The following is a 21,941-nucleotide window of genomic DNA, read 5'->3' as shown; positions in this document are numbered from 1 at the left end:
GGCATTACAGAGTCACACACTCAGAGAAGTGTCTGCAGGGCTGTAGTACTTGAGTGTGGACTCAAAGACGTTTTTCTGTTGTCTCGGATTTAGCTTGGACTCGCTTGTATTTGGACTCAGACTTGACTCGGACTCGGCCATTGGACTCGTCAAATATATTCTCGGTCTTGACCGAGTCCAGCACTGTATGCTTTTTTTTCCTAAAGTAACTTCCTCCCTCAAAACTGAACCACTGATGAAGCACACCTGTTCAGATAACAGGTATTGGTTTAATTCAAAATCCATCTAGAACTGGCCTGGTATAGGTGCTCTTGAAGAGGATTCTTTTTTTTCCAGTCCCGGTCTTGACTGTCTCTCATTTGGACTTGACCTTGACTTGGACTCAAACCTCTTTGGACTCGGTCTTGACTCGGTCTCGACTAGTCCTGGTCTTGCACTTGTCTTGGACTTGAAAAAGGTGGACTTGGCTACAGCCCTGAGTGTCTGATGGCCAGGGTCTAAGAGCAAACTTCATTATCTTTGATCAACACAGCCCTGAAAATGGCCAACAGAGAAACCCTTCCTCCTCCGTCATCCTTTCCTTTGATACTTTTTCACTCAGTCCCTTCTGCTTTGTTTTCTCTCGCCGCCTCCCTCAAGCCCTCTGCTGTATCCCTTCACCTTTCGATTATCTCTGACACAGGCCACATAAATCAAGCATACTCTCCACCTCTCCTTCCCGCTTGTCCTAATCTCTTTCTCTGCTCCTCTTTCGTCACCCATGCCCCTCCCTATACACCAGATTGATTTAATTTTGCTCTTTTTGTTCTTATCCTCTGACACACACCTCGTCCTTTCTCTGTTATCCTCCAGCTCTCCCGCGCTATACGTTATGAGATTTGTTACATCAGCTAACCTTTCTATTCTTTCCTCCTCGTACATTTAGTTTTACCTCACACACATAAAACTCCCTAAAATGAACACAAAAAAAAACCCCAACATAGTTCTGGCTGAACCTTCCTTTGCGGTGTTAGCTGACAGCTTGCCTGCCACACCCCTGTTTGTCTTAGTACACCGGTACTGTGAGGAGACTTTAAAAGCCTTCATGCGGATATTTACTGTGTAGGCTGAAATATGCTGTGTCACTTTTTCTGCTGCTGCGATTGTCAGAGCCTCCACCTACACTGCCACCTGCTTTGTGTTTGTGCATACACCCCGGAGGGCTTTTCTAAATTAAGCCCCATGATTCGGGAGGTTTTTGCAATGCAACCTGCATGTTATCTATTGTGTTGCGATGTACTATATGCGTCACTCCGGCAGGGAGCATCATCAACAGAGGAAACATACCGTTGACTCAAACTTTATTGCCATCTCTATATTTGCGGTAATGTTTAAACCAGTGATGCGAGTGATGGCTGACAGTGGGTAACCTCTGCAGTGTGGAGCCTGGGTCGCGGGAGCTCAAAGTAGATGTACATTGAGTCATTTTGCCTTGTCGCAAAGGCTGTATTCAGACAGACAACGTTCTCAACCTTTTTTCCGCAGCAAGGCACTGCCATGGCCAACCAAATACATGCAGGGGCACATTCCTGGAAGATGAGCTTGTAACTTTAACACTGCATTCTGTCTGTTTTGTGTGTGTTATACATTGTGGTGCAGAGTTTTGGCATTTGTTAAAGCAACTACAAGGACAATTTCATTTTTTTTTTTTCATTCTTTTATTTTTCTCTTTGCTGATCCTGCCCCAGTATCCACCTTTTCTGTGCTTTTTTTCAACATTTTTATCGCTTTCTTCTATGATGGCTAAGGAACTGTTTTGGGGCTTTATGAGGCCCAAACTGTAGGTAAGAAGGCTAAATGAGACGTGCAATAATTCAGTCAAAATATTTGAGTTTTTCTCTTAAATAAAATAATGTCAATAAACTATACATGTCTGGCTCTTTGTTTGACACCCCTGCTTTAAACACAGTGCTCGAATTACGTGGAAAGCATGACAACATGAAAGCAACAAAGTCAAAGATCTGAGGGGGTCTCTCATATCTGAAGGTGTCTGCCATATGTGGCATTGTAATTTAATCTCAAACAACGCTCATTATCCATCCCTGTGCGGTCTCTTACCATTAAAGACGTTAAATTAAAATATAAAAAATAGGCTACTATGGGACGTAGACCTGAGCCTACCCTACGCTCATGAACGCAGCATGACTGCACTTCACCACCACACCACTAGGCTATGTGAGCAAACCACATATAGGCTACGATCAATTTGACAGCACTCGCAAGTCCGAACAAGTCACCTTGCTTTTAGCTTAATGTGCTTTTGAGGTAACTATGCCTACCACCAATACATCTTAAATAAATCTGTAGCTATCCTCTGCCATTCAGAGCTCCGGAAAAGTTCCCAGATGATATTTTGAAACACCTGTCAGCAATACAATGCAATCTCTGATGGCGGAATATTCAGTGAATAGGCTACCCGACAACATCTCAGTGCAAATTCCAAAATAGTTGGTCTATTTATTTCCACGGTTCAACACACGAGACGACTGAACACCCAGGTGTTGTTACCACTACGTGTACATTATAAGACTCGAACATAGTTTGGCTGTGCAATGGCTTTATTCATTTCTGCCAGTTAGTGCGTTTTCCCTGTGTATAAGTTAAAGACTACATGCATTATGACACTGAGGATATCTGAGACGGTAGTCTGGTTCAAATGAGTTACCTTTTATTTCATTATGAAACTGAGAATGTCACTCAGACTAAAGCGTTTAGTCCATTTCTTTGTATTGCGAAATTGAAATGAAATATGGACTATTACAATCAATAATATGTTGAAATTAATTAAAAGGAATCCATTTCTGTAAAAAAAAAAAAAAAAAAAAATATCTCTGTCTGTTGTGTGCGTGTGTCAAGTTAGAGCCTAGGCCTACCGTGCACATATACTGTGCAAAAGCGCCACTCGTGCCTAGGCTATTTAATTGTATAGCCTTGTTAGGCTATGTGCGGGGTGTGCCAACTTTTTTTATGAGATAGAGAGACCCCCTTAAAGACAAAAAGATAATTCGAGCACTGTTTAAACACATTCATGTGTTGCTCCAGTTGGACTTCCTGGAGCAGATTTCATGTCTCATGTAGGTACCTGAAACAACACAGCCCTGCATTTCTGTCTAAACGTCAGTTCCCCAGTATGGTCTTTTAAATACAAATTCAGAACTTATTTTTATCAGTTGTTTTTTTTTTTACAGTTTTAAATAATAAAGCCGTACATGTTCTCACTCTGTTGTTAGAATACACATTACACACAGGTCTGAAATACACACACATGCTCAGTACCTAAGATGTCAGAGTGAGGGGGCTGCAGCTGTCGATGGACAGGCACCTGACAGTGCCCAGGAGGTGAACTGGCACCTCTCCAGCTACCAGTCCACCACCTTGCTTTGGTCCGTATGGGGACTTGAACCAGCAACCCTCCGGTTCCCGGCTCAACTCCCTACAGGCTGATCTACTGCCACCCCAACAAATTCAGATCTTCAACCGATTGTAATTGCTTCAACTTTCTCATTTTAGTTGTTACAGTTTGAATTTAATTTACTTTTCGAAATATTTTTTTATTCTTCTGTTACGGTTTCATCCTTGTTTAAAGATAGGAAAGATATGTCTGAGTGACAGAAAATTTGTCTTTGACAGGGCAGGCTCAAATGACATAAAGGTACAAATAAAGATACAGTATATATAGAAACTGTGTAAAAACATTGACCGTAGAAAATGCCAAAACAGTGCAAAAAGAAGTCTGAATGGAGCGGTTTGATGCTGTCAGTGTATGACTGTTAAGTGTGGTGATGGCAGTGGGGATGGAGGTTTTTTTATATATGTTTTCCTTACAAATGTGACTCTGTACTGTCGACCTGACGGCAGTAACTGAAGGATTGGTGAAGGGGGTGGGTGGGATCCTGTGCGATTATAGTGACTTTCCTGAGTAATGGCAGAGTGTTGAGTTACTGTAAAGAGTGTTTTTAAAAAAAAATAAAGATACATTATTATTATTATTATTATTGACAACAATATCTCCAAGCCTCTAAACGTTAGGAGCTTCTGATTAGATAAGAAGAATATCACAGTAATAGCCTACTGATAAAAAAAAAAAAAAAAAAATGACTCAAAGGTGCTGTTTGGCACTCACATCAGCGTGGTGTTATGCTGTGTATTGATGCTTGCATGGCTTCTTATACTGAATGGGGATACTGTTGATGTGAAACTGTGCTAATGTCTTGCTGCTTCCTGTAGCTCTGCATGGCTTACTGAGAAAGCTTATTTGCTGCTCTAGCTGTCTGTATGGTGTCTTGTCGACTTCTGTCTGTATAGTTTAACCTGTACTAATGTCTTGCTGTTTCCTGTTGCTCTGATCTAAAATGATCTGGCCAAAGTCCAGTTGAAAATTAGCCAGCTGGCTAACACTGGCACATTTACAGAAATGTTAATTCATGTGTTGTCCTTTATAAAATAAAGAATAAGAATATTATGACCGTTGGATGAGGTCGGAGGTGTCACTCACCATAGTGTGGGATGATGGCCCAGGCCATGGCTGAGGCGTAAATTCCTCCGATCATCCAGAACATGCACAGCCAGCTCAGATGCTCGCCTCTCTTCTCCCGAGCCAACACCTCCGCAAAGTACGAGAATACGATTGGTACTGCTCCACCAATCCTGCAAATACGATGCGCTGTATTTAGTTATGTGTGCCTCAGGAGCCAACCGTTGTAATTATATTAGAGTAATGTGTGTGGTGACAAACATTTATGAACATGAAAAACAGATGTATGGTTACAGAAAATAATTTCAGTTCGCTGTTCTTCATTTGTCACTTTGGAAAAAGGAGCACATGAACTGTGAAAGTGAAAACTAATTCACACAACTCATCCCATTTGACAAAGTACCGTACATAACTAAGGCAGACAACGTATGACTATGCAATTAGCCTTTCAACATCTTAGAATTCAACCCTTTTTAAAAATTAAGAAAAACAGCATTTTGCCAGCGTGTCTCTGCTTTCAACTTTATTTTATTTTTGTTAGAACGTTGAAAATGAGAATGGCACGGGCCGTGTGGCGGCCGTGTGTAAACTCATATCAACAGAAGAAGTCAAATCAGGTCACAAGAATGATTCCTAAATGAAACACATTATTTTGGTTTATTTCAAAATCATAATCATTAGGTAGCAGCTACAGTGTCCACTTCAGCTTCAAGGCATAGTTCTGTTGTTTGGTTGTATGTAGGCCTGTAACAATTATTACATAATTGTCTAATCGCAATGTGTCACATTCACACAGTTACACTGCCCAGTACAACCACAGTCTGATCTGCTGGCCACTGAGCAGCTCCACTGGAGCGGTTGGAGGTTAAGGGCCTTGCTCAAGAGCACCTCAGTGGTTGTGATGATGGAGGGACAGGCGCTGCTCTTTCACTTTCCTCACCCAGATTTTATCCCGTCGGTCTGGGGATTGAACCGGCGACCCCAGTCACAAGCTCGCTTCTTTAACCATTAGGCCACCACTGTCCAGTTAAGGTCCTAATAGGCATGACTGTTGATGTTAATTGTTAATAGTATGTTCATTTAAGAAGAAAAAATACAATGTTTTATTATAATAAAGAGGCGTGGTTTACTTCATAGGCTGTGTACCAGTGTTACTACATTATTTGGGATTCATTCAAAACTTCATTTGTTTCCAACAGACTGTAGATGATCTGTAATCTGAACGGGTTTAAATGTTTCAACATGAAGAAACCTTCTAACCAGACAAATAGTCATCAGAAAAATGAAAAGTTTCTATGAAACGTCAATTGTCTCAAAATATTAAACTTTTGCAATTATTGCTAACATTAGCCAAGATCCTAAGAGGTATGGCTGTTGACTGTAATTGTCAATGTTATGCTCATTTAAGAAATATAATGTTTTTATGATAATAAAGAGGGGTGTTTTACTTAATAGTAATAGTGTACTTATGTTTTACATTATTTGGGTCACATGACAGTGATATAACCAAAAGATATTCATAGGATTCATTCAAAACTTGGATTTGTTTGCAAAAGTAATACGTACATTAATATTTTTAAATTTGACTGAAAGAGACAATTATATTGTTAATCGCAATTATTTCTGAGACAATTAATTAATGAGCTACTTCTCCATAGTCAGTGTCTTAGATACAGACTTTGGTGAATTCAAACTAACCCTTTAAAACACCAAAGTCTCACGATAAGTAGGGAAAATCTTAATGAAACAAGCAGAAACTAGTCAAACTTGCAACAACACTCGATGCCGGATCATATTTTTCCCAGACTGAGGTTGTAAAAAAGACGATATGTACCCGCATACAGATTGAGAATTAAGTGATGAAATAAAAGCTAAAGCTGCTAATTAAAAACTCAACACAAAGCCATTTAGATAGAAGCTGGGGTATTTTTAGACTCTGATAGATAACCGGCGTAATGGTAAATAAACACGAGTGAGCCGAGTGCAAATCAGGTAACTCTCCCGCCTGAACAAACTGTGTGTACTAGCAACAGGCTGGGCCTGTGGGTTGTGATGGAAGAGATGCAGATATTTACAAACTACACACTCAAATAGATTTTAGGATTCTCTGGAAGGCAGCCTGAAAATAATGTGTTCTTATTACATCTTGTTTTTGAAGCAATCATAAGCATGGCTTATGCATTATGACGATGGGCACAGACTAGTTGTGGTCACTTTGTGTCTTTTGGTGGTGGTTTTGCATCTAGTTTTTGTTGTTGCTTCGAAGCTTTGATCGTTGCCATGGTAATCACGTTCTTGCAGCCGATTTGCATTTGTTGTTAGTAGTTTTTTTCTATGTGGTAATTTTTGCGTTTACATTAAGTCATTTTGCATCTATTTTTACCGTAGACATCTCACTTTTCGATGTGGTCGTTTTGTGGCTCTGTAGTCATTTTGGGTCGTTTGTAGTTGTTTTAGGTAATTTTTTTGTCATTTAGCGGCTCAGGGTCAGGGCCCTTAACCCTACAGGCGTGTTCAGTAATCCATCCATGATCATAACAATGCCTTCAGAGCCACAACAGCCTTGTCTGACTTTAAAGGTCCCATGACATGGTGTTATTTGGATGCTTTTATATAGGCCTTAGTGGTCCCCTAATACTGTATCTGAAGTCTCTTTTATATAGGCCTTAGTGGTCCCCTAATACTGTATCTGAAGTCTCTTTTATATAGACCTTAGTGGTCCCCTAATACTGTATCTGAAGTCTCTTTTATATAGGCCTTAGTGGTCCCCTAATACTGTATCTGAAGTCTCTTTTATATAGACCTTAGTGGTCCCTAATACTGTATCTGAAGTCTCTTATATAGGCCTTAGTGGTCCCCTAATACTGTATCTGAAGTCTCTTTTATATAGGCCTCAGTGGTCCCCTAATACTGTATCTGAAGTCTCTTTTATATAGACCTTAGTGGTCTCCTAATACTGTATCTGAAGTTTCTTTCCCGAAATTCAGCCTTGGTGCAGAATTACAGCCACTAGAGCCAGTCCCACAGTGAGCTTTCCTTAGGATGTGCTATTTCTGTGTCTGTAGCTACTGAGGAGGAGAGAGGGGGGGCAAGGTGGAGAGTGTGGGTGTGGCCTTGACCAACTGCCACTTTGCTTGTTTGAAAGCCATGATGTGTGTGTCTCTCTCTCTCTCTCTCTCTCTCTCTCTCTCACACACTGGTAGGCCAAATTCTCTGGGCGGGCAAAGCAGAGAAAGGGGAGGTAACCTTCCTCCTTATGACATCATAAGGAGGAGATTCCAGATCGGCCCATCTGAGCTTTCATTTTCTCAAAGGCAGAGCAGGATACCCAGGGCTCGTTTACACCTATCACCATTTCTAGCCATTGGGGGACCATAGGCAGGCTGGGGGAACTCATATTAATGTTAAAAAACCTCAAAGTGAAATTTTCATGCCTTGGACCTTTAAGTTAAATTTTGGTCTTATTAATTAAAAAGACCTCATATTATGCTTCTTTTCAGGTTCATAATTGTATTTAGAGGGTGTAACGGAATAGGTTTACATGGTTTAATTTTACAATTGTACTGCACATTGCTGGCATCTCACTTCTGTTCCATCTTTGTTGGGAGTCGCACATGCGCAGTACCTGGGTAAGGACTACTAACCAGTCAGAAGCAGAGTAGGGCGGGCCCTGACAAGCAAGCTAGCGTGATCAAAAACAAACCCACTTCAGCCGGTAACCATGGCTTCAGCTCAGCCGTACATGTTCTAACCTGAGTCTGATCCCGAAACATAGGCAGAACAACCCGAACCAGCTTCGCAACCTAGACCGGAGCAAGACTTTTCAGAGTGGTAAATTATTTAAATGTTAACAAATTAATCTTTCATACGTAACATTTTAATTCTGCAGTCTCCTGGACATGGCGATGCAACTATCTGAACTCTTTGGGCCTCCGCTCTAACCAGCTTGGTTTGAGGGTGTGCCAGACTAGCAGCTAGGTGAGCATTATAACGTGTGTTACAAGTTGACGCAAAAATTGTCACAGAAGTAAAGGCTGGACTACAATAGAGTTGTTTGGAGCAGTTTGTGAACAGTGTTTTCTGTTGGAGATGGTAAGTCCCTTTGGGGTGGACTTTGGGCTTTTTCACTTTGTAATCCTATTACATGCACAAAAAAAGATATATAACACAATAAAGGAAAGGGAAAAAGCCAAAAAGCACAATATGAGCACTTTAATGTAATCTGAGGTTCATTATAGACCTAAATGACCATCACCACTAACTCAAATGTAATGACACAGTGTCCCATAATTATGCTTGTTTCATATGATTTGGCTTGCTCAGTAGCTTGACATTTGATATGGAGGTGACCTTTATAAGTCATTTATGACCTGCGACGTCAGATCACTGTGATGGGAGGGTGTGTCGTTTATCAGAGCAGACCACCCCAACACTGAAACGATGTTCATTTACCGTGCTCGGCTCATTTCTGCAAACGTTTTCGTTTTGCTTTGTTCCACACACAAACACACATACACAGACACACACACACACTCAGGGGATGAAGATGGGTCGGTGCCAGGCTGCTAGAACAACCTCTTGTCGTGTGCTTTGACTTTGGAGGAACAGAGAGATCAGGCAGGAGAGGGAGAAGCCCTCAGAGAGGCTTCAGTCTCTCACACACACATTGAGGACGAGAGACAAAAATGGGACAAATATTCAAGAAAAGAGAAGAGTGAACTCACCCAAAGCCAGACACCATGCGGCAGACGAGGAACATGCTGTAGCCCTGGACAAAGGAGGAGAGGAAGGCGAAGAAGCCATTGACAGACATGGATATCAGCAGGCACTGTTTACGGCCCAGCTTGTCTGACAGGCCGCCCCAAAAGAAGGCCCCAAACATCATCCCCAGATACACAATGCTACCTGGAAACAGGGAGAGACAGAGTGGAACTGTTAAGTGAATAAAACACATTACACTTTAGAAAAGCAGAGACAGTTTGCACACATCCATGTAGCAATATTTTAGATTAGCGGGACATTTGACAGTTTGCAGTGCTCTCTGGTGGACAAAATATCTAATCGTGACACTGTTTCTAAAAATGTTATGACCAATATGATTTATCTTTGATTAGCTACAATCGATGTGCTAGGCCGATATATTGGTCTGGATCTACCGTATGTACTGTATGTACTTACTTACTGTAAGTAAAACAAGTAGTTGAAAGAAAAAGACGCTAAAACGCTGTGAAGAGATGAAGGGAACTGCAGAGTTGGGTGATAATAATCTGTGGGTTCGTCACCACAAGCTAAGGTAAGTTTTAGCTTTAACTTTCATCTCATCATCATTCTATTGTTTCAATGCTGATGCTGAGAATCGTTTTCAAAGTGCCAGTTTCCGCCAAACGTCTACATTTCTATAGCCTGGCTCCGCCCTCCTACGTACTAGCAATGCTAGCGATGCTAAGCCGACGTCACGACCAAACGTTAGCGATTGGTTATGGCAGATCCAGAGTGGCTCTGGGCAGATCCAATAGTTTTAAACTTCAACAGAGTACCCGCCTTCAAGGAAGTTAACACTCGTCAATGGAGAGTGGCCAGACTCTCTGTACAAATGAAATGTACCAGAGTCTGGTAGGACCAGGCTAACATTTCTACACAATAAAGCTAATGTAGCATAGCTGTAGCAATTTAAGCCAGTATATAAAAAGCTACATGTCCATTACACATTAATGAAAGGCATGTTAGATTGGTCTGACACCTGGTGACATTAGTTGTCTAGGATTGCATCAGTCTTGGACACACACATGCATGCACACACACACACACACACACACACACACACACACACAAGCATATAGAGTGGCACACAAATACACACACAGCTGCTAAACATCAGCTGAAGCATTAGGGGCATCAATACCAGAGATCACACGGAAATTGGTTCTGTTATTTTCCAGCCATCGACAATACACAGAGGTCACATGAAATGTATAAATAGCAGAGCTGGGATCGATTTGTTGAGCTTAACAACATTGTAGATCAATTCTATATTTGGTGTTTTGACAGGCCTGAAGGTAAAGTTTTCCATTTTCTAACAGCAAGCATTGCGGAACCACATTTTATGATCAAACCACAGTGTAAAAGGATTAAGTTATAACAGCTGCTCAATGTGCACAGGCAATAACATGCTTAATTTTGCATGGGAGGTGTGTTTGCATTTCATTTATCTATTGACTGGTATCTCATATGGAACTTCAATATGTTTTTAGTAACCGCTGTCTGTAAAACAAGCATTTCTCACATTATAATGAAGATTTGACTCCCTGAAAGTGACTGTGGGGGAAAACAGAGCAGTAGTTGACCTCGAAGCCAGACATCCATTTCTTCCTGCTGCTTTTTTATTCCGCAGGAAGTCGGGGTTGTTTCTCTTCCTGTTCCCGGCAAAATGCAGCATAAAGGACGGGCTGGCGGAGAAGGGTAGGGGTTGTCAGGCCAGTAAATAATCCACTATACTCTCTACGTGCTAATAAAAATGCTAATGTGTTTGGAGGAGGAGATGGGATTGTTTGACGAGGCAGCACCAGAAAGAACGCAGACAGAGGAAAGGAAGCCTTTTCTTTTTTTCTTCCTGCGTGTTTGTGGTGATGGGACAGATACGCTGAAAGTAGGTCTTATCAAGCTGCGCAGACATGATGCTGAGAGCTAGTGATTCATTACAGGTGACAGCTACTGGGTCTGTCTATGCACAGCTGCTGCAGAGAAGGCTCTCCTATAGGTGGCAGGATATAAAGAGCAAGCTACACTAGCGCTAGCTTAGAAATATCAAAGTGGATATCAAAACGGCTGCATTCTGCACAAGCTGGTGACATCTTTTGATTGGTGTAAGGACACACAAACAATGCATCTGAACGCATGTACTGGAGAACATGTTATCTGCTGAAACCTGCCCATTTGTTTTATGGCTCCCCTAACCCTGGGTTTGTATGTGTAATAAAGAGGGAGAGTGATGGGTCATCTGAGACGCATTGTGTGATTGGATTTGTGATTTTCCACAGGGTTCAAACTCAGGTCAGACCTTAAAGCCCCCACAGGCCTCTAGATTGCAGGTCTTTTATGTAAATGAGAGAGGGTCAGTTAAAAGCATTGTGCGTGGAGCACAGGGACAATAGCTGTGTTTAACTGTCTGACCCTGTGCAGGTAACACACTAACAACTGAATGTCTTATGTCCTATCACTAGAACTAAAAACAATGATGATGCAATGCACGTACATAGGATCTCTGCTGCAGACTATTTTTTCAGTAAAAAGTAGTTCAAAAGAAAGCTGTTATATGTCCAGAGTGACGAGGACACTGTTTCTGCAAAGACACACCATAAGGGGCTGTATGAATTCTGAACGAAGTCACACTCCTTCTGTGTGTGTTAAACTCAAGCTTCTCTGTTCTTTGTTTAGATAGCCAGCCCGCGTACATGTTGGTGCATGAGGCTGTGAAAAAACATGGTATTTCATGTATTGGGGAATGGTTGGTGAGAGCCGTGTGCAGGCAATCCCAGATCACTGTTTTTTCTGTACTACAAGTACAGCCACATTTAAATGCTGCGAGCATTACAAATTAAATTCCATTCACAGCCTTTGTATTGCAATTTCTTCAAAAATCTCTGGGCAAATAATACCACAACCATCTCTATATACTGTACATCTCGAGGTTAGTATGAAAATAAGAACGTTTTTCCTTTGAACACATGTAGCAAAAACACTGTGGTTTGATGCCAGGACATCCGTAAGAACTCTCAGTTAAGTTGAAGTGAGCCGATCTGAACCGCAGTGCTAATCTTTTTCTTTTTAAGCAAGAGCTTGCAGCAGACTGTGTCTATGCTCTTTTTAACGGTACAGTGTGCAGCTTCTCACTGCGCATCCACAAGGATTACTTCAGCTAACTCTCAAGTTGTCTCCAGCACTCGCCACACTTGCAGCTGTAGTAATTAGCTCTTATGTGCAAGGTTAATTCTCTCTTGACACCTCTCGGCTCTGTTTTTTTTGTTTTTTTTCCACGCCGCCGTGCAGTGTCCAGGCATGGATGAGAGGAGACAGACAGTATTCGGGAGAATCAAGCGCTCATTTCCTCAGTGGGGTACATTTAGGACATTATGTAAAGAGCTTCGGGATTTCAACAGATGAGGGGATTCCCAGAGGGCCGAGTGTGAGTGACAGGTTGGTTACAGCGGGGAATGAGAGCAGAAAACGGGGAGGCAGTGGGGGAGGGAGAGTAGACCCCCGGGAGCACAGCACATTCCTTGGGTTTTAATTACATCCAACACCTGCTGATTTGTTTTCGTAAAGGTGGACTTCACTCAAAATACTTCTGTCTCATTAAAGTTCATCTACTACTGCATGTGTTTACAGTATGCATGAACAAGTTATAACATCTGCACCTGATCCACAGTCACACACATTTGGACCACACAGAGCTCCAGCCAGGCTAAATGCACTATCCACTATCATAGAGGCAAAATGGTTAATTGTTCATGCCAATCAGTGGATCAGGATGGGTTCAGAATCAGTCAGGAATTGTGTGATCAGCCACAGAATGAAGACTGGAAACAATCCCTCCTTTTTTGAGACCATTTAGAGACAAATTACACATTTTTGGGGAATTCAATGAAGAGAATGGAAATCATCTTGTCTCACAGTAGATCGTAAACTGGAGGAATTTTAGTGGAGATTATTTTTTGTGTTTTATTTTTGTTTTAAATGTTATCAAATCAATAGTAGCTGACAAAGGCAGAATTATTTAAACTCTTTAAAGTGGGAGGGATTTTTTAAAGTTTTAGTGCGTAACTTTTCTGTTACATTCAAGCCATTGCCAAATGAGTTGCTACAAAGCTAATTATGACTATCAGCTCCACACAACTCTCTCTGTATTTCTCAGTAGGACTATGTTCAGAAGATTGTGGCGTTGGGTGACTTTCACGCGCAGAAGCTCCAGTGAAGATAATTACCTCTTCTGAAGTGTCCATCATGTTTTTTTAATCCCCCGTTTCCTCCTTGGCTACTAGCAACTGCGTTGGGGAGGGGTGGGGCTATGGTGCGCAATCACGGAAGGCTTGTATCATGTGGATGTGCCAACAGTTTTGTTGTCATTACTTAGAATTCCTCATGGGGCAGACAGAAACTACGCACTATAGCTTTAAGAAAACAAAATCACTTACCCTTCACCATACCTAGAGATTGACATGGTTGTATTTCAGTTAGCCTAATAGCTGGTTTGATTTGCATTGAGAGATGATTTTATGGAAAGTACCCCATGCCAATCTCTAGGTATGGTGAAGGGGATGTGATGATGGGGGGGCTATTTTAATTCCAAAGGCCAAGGGAACTTTATCAGGATGCATAGTATCCTGGATCCATGAAATAACTGGCCTTTAAAAATAAAAATCTGCCTGCCTCTATGGGAATTTAACATAGGGGTGTACTTACTTATTCATTCACAAAGAAAATTGATGTCCTTAAAGATTGGATTTTTACTCATTTTTTAAATTAAGGCATCAAGATCAATTTCCAAAAGCAGATTTTTTATTCCTCTTTTTAGTCAACTTTAGCATGGGTGTATTCGCTTATGCTGAGCACTGTAATTGTACAACAACATTTTGAATTTTTACAGCTCTAATGTATTGAATGGAGTACTCTATCGGATCTGTATCATTTTAAGGGTACTGGTAACATAATTTTTTAAACGATACCAAGCCCTACTCAACACAGCACAAAACACGCCCAAGTTGGAACATTCAAGTTGCTTTCATGGTGCATTAATGCAACAACATTTCCATTCAAGCTATTTTCCAACATGACCTAAACGTGGTATCAAAATTCTGTTATACATAGATCATCATGTGTGTATGATGTAATGCACACGTGTCAAACTCAAGGCCTGCGGGCCAAATCTGGCCCCTCACAGATTTTGATCCGGCCCACATATCAATTTTGGTTTACAATAACTTTTGGTCTACCTAGACTTCATGTCGACCAACAACCCGTTCTCACTCCAAATACGGAAGTTTGGACAGTGGCTGTCAGCGTCTGAAGCGACGAAAAAGGACACACTTGTCACTTTTCCTAAAGTTGCTTTCTTCCGCGTGTCACGGAAGCGTAAACCCACCCACGACCTTTTCCTAAACCCAACCGTCCCGTTCTTCCCACGTGTCACGGAAACGTAAGCCCACCAACGACATTTTCCTTAACATAACTGTGTCAAAAGGGACGCCAGTTGTCCCGACCAAGCGCGTTTAGTTAAAGCATGTTATATGACGCTAAAGGAGCGTCAATAACAACGAGAAAGGCACCTGAATAAGCGTCCGTATTTTACGAGATGGAGTGAGAACCTGTTGCGTCCAAACTGTGAGTGAGAAGACTATATGAGACATGCAATAATACAGTCAAAGTATTTTTTAAGTTTTTGGATTAAATAAAAGCATGTCAATAAACCCTACATGTCTGGCCCTTGATGCGATTCTCATTTTCCAGTGTGGCCCTTAGTGAAATTGACTTTGACACCCCTGATGTAATGTTTTAGAGTGGTTCTCTTGTTTCAATAAAGCAACCTGAGTCTGCCATGCCCTGTTTAAAACATTTGTTAGAAAAGTGATCAAAAAGTAATCATTATCAAAATGGACAGTGATAATTTCCATTACTTTGATGAAGTAATTCATTACTTTTAGCCTTTTCAACAGGGTAGCTAATCTATAACATATTAGATTTTAAAAGTAACCTTTCAAACACCGTCAACATACTGAGACGTTACAGGATTCATTCTGCTCCTTTGTTAAAGTCGCATGCAGACACTATTCGCTACTCCACACTACAAGAAACACCAACAACTCAATCACGTTTCACGGTAAATCCATAGTGAATTGTTCCTTTGCCCGGACACGGAATGAATAGATCCTCTGGTGGTGCTTTGTTGTGAAGAGAGAAAGGGGTCAGGGACTGAAAATTAGTTGACCTCAGACTCCAGCAGAGTCTATTTATTACAACTTCCCCTGTCGATGGTGTTTTGTGATTGCACATGTAAAGTGACTGAAACACACACAAAATAAAGATTGCTATCAATTACACAAGCTCCTAAAAGTAGCCCGTCATGCAGATTTACTCCTCGAAGTCTTCACTCTATGCTACACCTGCAGCACGGCTTCATCCTTTCAAAGGCTAACTGTGGTGCAGGAAAACACCAGCAGACAAATGAAAAGCTACATGTGGTGGAAGGTAGAAGAGATGGGAGGGCATTGATAGGAAGTGTATGAAAGCAGCTCTCTCCCTCTCTTTCTCTGGGGGGTACGTGAGCCAGTCTACCATGGCTAAACTGCAGTGAAGCACAGTGCTGCAGAGATTAACTCCAGCCCATATCTTCAGATCGCCGGCACGGCTATGAGACGGAGAGCGTGTAAGAGAGGGATTACAGCAGGAGGGTGACAGAGAGGACAGACAAGAGCAGGGAGAGAGAAAAACCTGGAACATCCCACATCTAGATAGCATCTCACCTTTTGTATTATATCAAAAGGGAACGCCATTTTCAGCAAAAGGCACCGTATTTGGAGTAGATTATAGGAAGAAATGCTACCGAAGCATGCCAATGAAGGAATGAATGAGTTATTTGGGGGGGAGGGGACATGGTGAAAAATGATGTACAGTAAAAATATAAATGTAAAATGATCATATTGCAGCTTTTTAGTTCCTTGTTTAAAAGGTTGAGTAGGGAACTCTGGAATATATTTGTCCTTTTTATTTTGTTTCATTTGTGACACTAAGTTAAAGCAATCCTAAATTAACCAGTGAATCATGTGTGGTAGTAATCAGTATAGTGAATATGCTGCTTAAAAAAAAGATGATTAGTTACTCCAAAAAAAAATAACACTGGATTTAAATAGTTCAAGCTTTTTAATATGGTCATTAAAAAGAAAGATAAACTACAAAGTCTAATACTGGTGATTATTAGTGATGTTCAGGATGGCATTTGGAATATTAGATGAATCTATACAAAACTGTTTGCTGCTCTTATTAAAAGCTACATTTATATTTCCTGTTTGCATTTTTTTTGTAAATGATGTTTGTTGTTGATGCATTATAAAAAATATTCTCTTATTTTTTCGAAAATAATTTCAGATTCAAGGGGTCAGTATGCCTCAAACAAAGTGCTTGTCGGATCCTCCCCCCCATGTCCCTCACACACTCCACGGCCGTCGTCCTGACATAACACTGGTTCACCTGCACACTGCTGGAAAAACAACTTTCTGCCAAATCAATATCTATTTTTGTGTACGTTGTTGATGCAACACACAGAATATGATCCAGCCAAAATAAACCTCATCACCCATCAGTGTGCTACTGCAGCTGGTTGTGTTCCTATGCACATACTTCAATTATTTGCAGTAAGGAACCATTTAATGTGAATGAATTATATTTGTAATGACAGCTTAATGCTCAAGCATTAGATCATGCCGTGTAATTTGAGCTAAAGATTGTGCTGTAACCAGATTTGCCTGTGCTGTATGATATCTGTATCATTTTCTCTATTTTATTATTTCTCCCATGATTCTTTTACCAGCCACAGAGAAACTGTGCTAAAAACACCAATCAATTCTATGATGTAAGGTTTATTCCTCACAAGTGAGCATATACACACATCTTTTATTAATGCGGGGGGTGTGGGTGTGTGTGTGTGTGTGTGTGTGTGTGTGTGTGTGTGTGTAAGTTGGTAAAAATGACTCATTCTTTCTCTCCTCTCCATCCTGTCTCCCACTGAGAGATGAGTCACAATAGGGGAGAAATCTGGGTGAATAATAAACCATTCTTCTCCAAAAAAAACAACAACAACAAGGTAGGCATTCTCTTTTGGGTTACAAAACCATACAATCATACTTGAAAAGACAAAAACAAATATGTTTTCTTTTGATCTTTATATTGGAACGATAAGTGACTAATGCTTTGATTTAACACGAAGCCTAGACACAAAAATATATAAAGAAAGCTGGCCGGTGCTGTGCAGACATATTTCTGATATTAGTGAGACAAATAATGTAGCCAAATCGCATACAGACACATTAGTGGCACACAAACACAACTTTTCCCGAGTGTGGGAGCTCTACAGTAGCATGACACACCTCCTACTCATACCCCAAATACCTGGTGCCATGACAACCTGTTGGCAAGCTCCTAAAGCAACAGGATTAGAGTTGCAAGTGTCACCCACCGCTATACTCTCCATGCACAGCCCTGCAGGTCATAAACAGCACACATCATTAGCAGGTTACTAGCAGGAAAACTGATTTCATCAACGCCCAAATTTTCCTACCGATCTGGAACTTCATGTCATTTACTTTCATCCGACTGTATCAGAATCCATCTCCGTGCCCGCAAAGTTGACTTTCAGCTGGCTTCTGGCAGTGCCAGATGAACTTCAGATGGCTCACTATACATCAAATTTAGGACTTGTTTCTGTCACTCACCAATAACATCAACAGTCAGGATGTTGACTGTGTCTGACAGTCACTCTGTTGTTGGCACCGAATCTAAATCTCACACAGTTCATTTACAGATTTAGCTTTAAGCTTTCACTCAGTAAATATCAATACTGACCAGCTTCCTTTTTCTATCAATGTTTCCATTCATTCAATCACTGATTTCAAATCACGTTGTGTTCGGTTGTCACTTTAAGTATTCTGTTATCCATTTAGGAATCTTTCACTGTAAATTTGAGATGCCCCTGAAAACTTGATTAAAAAGGTATTTCTCAACAACATTAAATATGTAAACTAAATAAGCAACAATCAAAGATTCTTAAGAGTTTAACTTTTTTTTTTTTATTCCGCTAATCTGCTTCATCGGGACTAGAAGGGTGTGTTTTGATCAGATTTTACTGACACGGCTGACAATAAGCAAACATCCCCACAGATGTCATCTAGTTAGCTTCATCTGCACTTTGTTATGTGTTACTTAGCTTATGTTAGCATGCTAACATGCTAAACTAAGATCGTGAACCCTAACCTGCTTAACATCACAATGTTGTTATTGTGAGCATTTTAGCATGCAGATTTAGCTTAAAGCATCGTGCGCAGTCTCACAGAAAAACTAGCATGACTGTAGGCTCCTTATCATGTTAATTCAAATGATGCTCAAACTCTGATTGGTGCACGGAAATATGACACCACCTTTTTTTCAACTGAGCCTCTCCCCCCTCAAACCAGTGAGAAAAGCAAGGACAAAAGCACAAATTTCTCGTGGACTTACCGAAAAAGTTTTCTCGGACCACGGAACTCATATTAACAAGCTGTTTGAGCTTTGAAAGAGTAAAAACATTGAGAAGAAAGTTGGTGTAGCAGTGTTAATTTTGTTGACGAAGACTATGATGAAAAATATTCGTCAACGAACCTTTTTCACGGACGAAAACTAAATAAAAACTAAATAAAAAGTCAGATATGATGACGAAAACTGTGACGAAATATAACAGACACTTTAGTCAACAAATAAAAATGAGACGAAAATGTTAGAGAGGGACGAATGGAGAAGAGATCCAATCAGAACCACTCTTTTTTGTGGGACAAGTTGGGAAGAAATCCAATCAGAGCGAATCTTTGAGGGTAGGTTGATTTATGCGGAAGCAGAAGAGCCATTTTAAAAAGCCGCGGCACATGCAGGCGCAGCAGCTAAACAAACGCAGCAGCAGTTACACAAGAGGACGAGTTTGCAGAACTTTACACAGTTTCGAGGACGTTTTCACAACAGTTGGGTTGTTTACATTATACTTAGTTGTGTTTAGTTGCACAGTCTTAGTTACACAGCTTTGGCTGATTTCAGTTGACTTCGCTCGTTAGCAACACGCTAACGTTTTGCAGTGCACCCGGTCCGAGGGCAATGACACGTCTCATGAACAACAGAAATGTCAGAGCTAGGTCTAGGACGAACCGTTAAATCTGTGTATTGCATATTCAAACCTTAATACCATTCCATAACAGACTGATGGATACTTCCAATGACCGGAAATTCTGGAGAAACATTTAGTCAGCTAAGTCCACTGTAGATTTAGTCGACTAAAATCTGCTAATATTTGGTCTAAAACTAGACTAAGACTAAAACTCTTATGATATTTGGTCTACTAAAACTAGACTAAGACTAAAAGATTTCAGATGACTAAAATAAGACTAAAACTAAATGGTGTGTTATTCAAAAGATTAAGACTAAATCAGAATTTGCTGTCAAAATTAACACTGTGGTGTGGTCTATATCCTCGACGGATTGCTCCGTTGCTGCCGGAAATTCCACCCGATGTCCCTCATTTGGCCGGATGTCCGTCACCTTCCGCTTTCTTTGTGTTGTCGTTCTAAACTCTCGGATTTATGAGGACTCCTCAGATCTCTGCAGGGTAAATCTTCTTTGTGTTGTCGTTCTAAACTCTCGGATTTATGGAGGACTCCTCAGATCTCTGCAGGGTAAATCCAGACAGCAAGCTAGACTATCTGTTGAATCTGAGTTTTCTGTTGCACGACTAAAACAACTTTTTAACGTACACATGTTCCACCAAAACAAGTTCCTTCCCGAGGCTATTTTGCAGAGGCATCGGTGCTCCTTTCACTGCTTAGCACCGCCCAAGACGATTGTGATTGGTTTAAAGAAATACCAATAAACCAGAGCACGTTTTTCTCCCATCCCCTGTGTGGACTAGCCAGACCCTCCTCCACGGCACTGTGGAGGAAGCAGCGGCCGCGGGTTAGACTCCGACCTGCGGCCCTTTGCTGCATGTCATTCCCCTTCTCTCTCCCCTTTCCTGTCTTCATCTGTCCTGTGGAATTAAAGGCCTAAAATGCCCAACAAAACAATCTTTAAAAAAAAAGAAAAAAAGTTGCTCTTTAGGCTGTAAGTCCCTGTCTGATGGTTGAGGGGGCCACTACCAACAGGTGAGACATGTAATGTATCTGTGTACGAATATAAACAACTCAGAAAAGTGTGGAATGCAAATGCTTACCAAGCCACCCGGCACCAGAGTTGGGGACACACATGTCTGTCTCGGCACTGGGTAGGACGAAGCCCACTACGAACACCTCCACGCCGTCTGACATGAGCGCCAGCCCGAGTACGAAGAACAACTGCCACTGGAATCTCCCGTGGCCACACTCCTGCATGATCAGCTCGTACTGCTGGGCGAGCTCCTCCTCGTCGGCCTGTCTCTCGTTTTCCAGCTCCTTGCGGCTCTTTAGGCTGTCAGAAACCGGCTGGCCCAGAGCCACCTGGCCGTCCCGATGCTTCCCATCGCTGTGGGCAGGCACGCCTTGGTACTCCCCCTCGTAGATCTCGTCTTCATCGTCGTGGCCCTCCGTGGCGTCACTGGAGGCCTCGTCCTCGTCGTTGCCTGCGTTGTCGGCGTAGTGACCGTCTTGCTGACCGTAAGTATTGTAGTTGTCGTCTTCTTCGTCCTCGTTCTGGAAGCGGTTATAGCTGCGATGAGTGGAGTATTCATCTGAGGCACGATCAACAGCTTTGCTTAAATTTTTGGCAGTTTGCCTCTTGGCTTCTTTAGCGATGTCCTTGGCACCTTTAGCCAAGGAAGTCCTGCCGTTTTGTGTTTCATCCATATTGGCACAAAGAAATTTGGCACTAAAAGTATTTTAGTTCAAATCTATTTAGCCTGAGATTTATTCCACCAGATGCTACAAATGTAAGGTGACTATTCTTTCTTTCTATTCCCGGACAGAGCAGGACTTAAGGCAGTTTATTAGTGCTGAAAAAGCCAGTCAGCTGCCAGGACACTAATGATTAAGTAATGATGTCTAAATCCTTTGGATGGGAGAAGCCAGACACTGCTGAAATGGAGAAAGTTGATCTCAAATTGGAAAGATCCTCGGCCCTGTCAGAGCTCAGCAGAAGAGACCAACAGCCTGTGGGGACAGAAAGAGAAAAGCAAGTTTAGCATGATTAAAAGCTGTCTGTCACAAATACTTGACTGCAATATTTCTTGGCGCACTGAACAGAACTTCAAAAGAGCATTTTACACTGAGACAGCCAAACTGAAGCTGATGCAAAGTGCAATCTACTAATGAAGTGGAAATGCATTAGTAAGAAGAGAATAGGGAAATAAAATGATTCATTGGTATACTGTATAATGCTACTTTAATTGTATTGTGAAAAGAAAATTCTGTTTCCTATGAGAACCACAACTGTTTGCATCATATCCAACGAAAGGTAACTTCCCTATTTCTGCTCAGTTTTGATGCAAACCCATCGCCAAAAACAAGTGCAGATAAAATATTACAGACAGCTGAATGAATTGCCAACAAAAACAGTGCGTCTGTGGCTCCTCTCTCACCCATACAGAACATTCACTGTCAAACAAGTTGTGACAGCAGGAAGCTCGCAACATCATCAGCGACCCTCACCGTCTGACCGAAGGCATGTGTTCCTG

General features: G+C 41.4%; 1 protein-coding gene across 1 annotated transcript in view; it reads right to left on the bottom strand.

The window, feature by feature from the left end:
* LOC144531840 (synaptic vesicle glycoprotein 2C-like) overlaps positions 1-21,941 on the bottom strand; it is a 47,629-nt gene that overhangs the window by 17,531 nt on the left and 8,157 nt on the right. Inside the window, exons 2-4 of the mRNA XM_078272155.1 lie at positions 20,508-21,417; positions 9,238-9,418; positions 4,535-4,686 (exon numbers count right to left, since the gene is read on the bottom strand). Of these exons, the coding sequence (XP_078128281.1) occupies positions 4,535-4,686; positions 9,238-9,418; positions 20,508-21,114 (940 nt within the window). The 5' untranslated portion in view covers positions 21,115-21,417. The remainder of the gene's footprint in view (positions 1-4,534; positions 4,687-9,237; positions 9,419-20,507; positions 21,418-21,941) is intronic.

This window comes from Sander vitreus, chromosome 16 (genome assembly GCF_031162955.1).
Source record: "Sander vitreus isolate 19-12246 chromosome 16, sanVit1, whole genome shotgun sequence".
In the NCBI taxonomy this organism is placed as follows: domain Eukaryota; kingdom Metazoa; phylum Chordata; class Actinopteri; order Perciformes; family Percidae; genus Sander; species Sander vitreus.
This window is presented reverse-complemented; position numbering and strand designations above follow the sequence as displayed.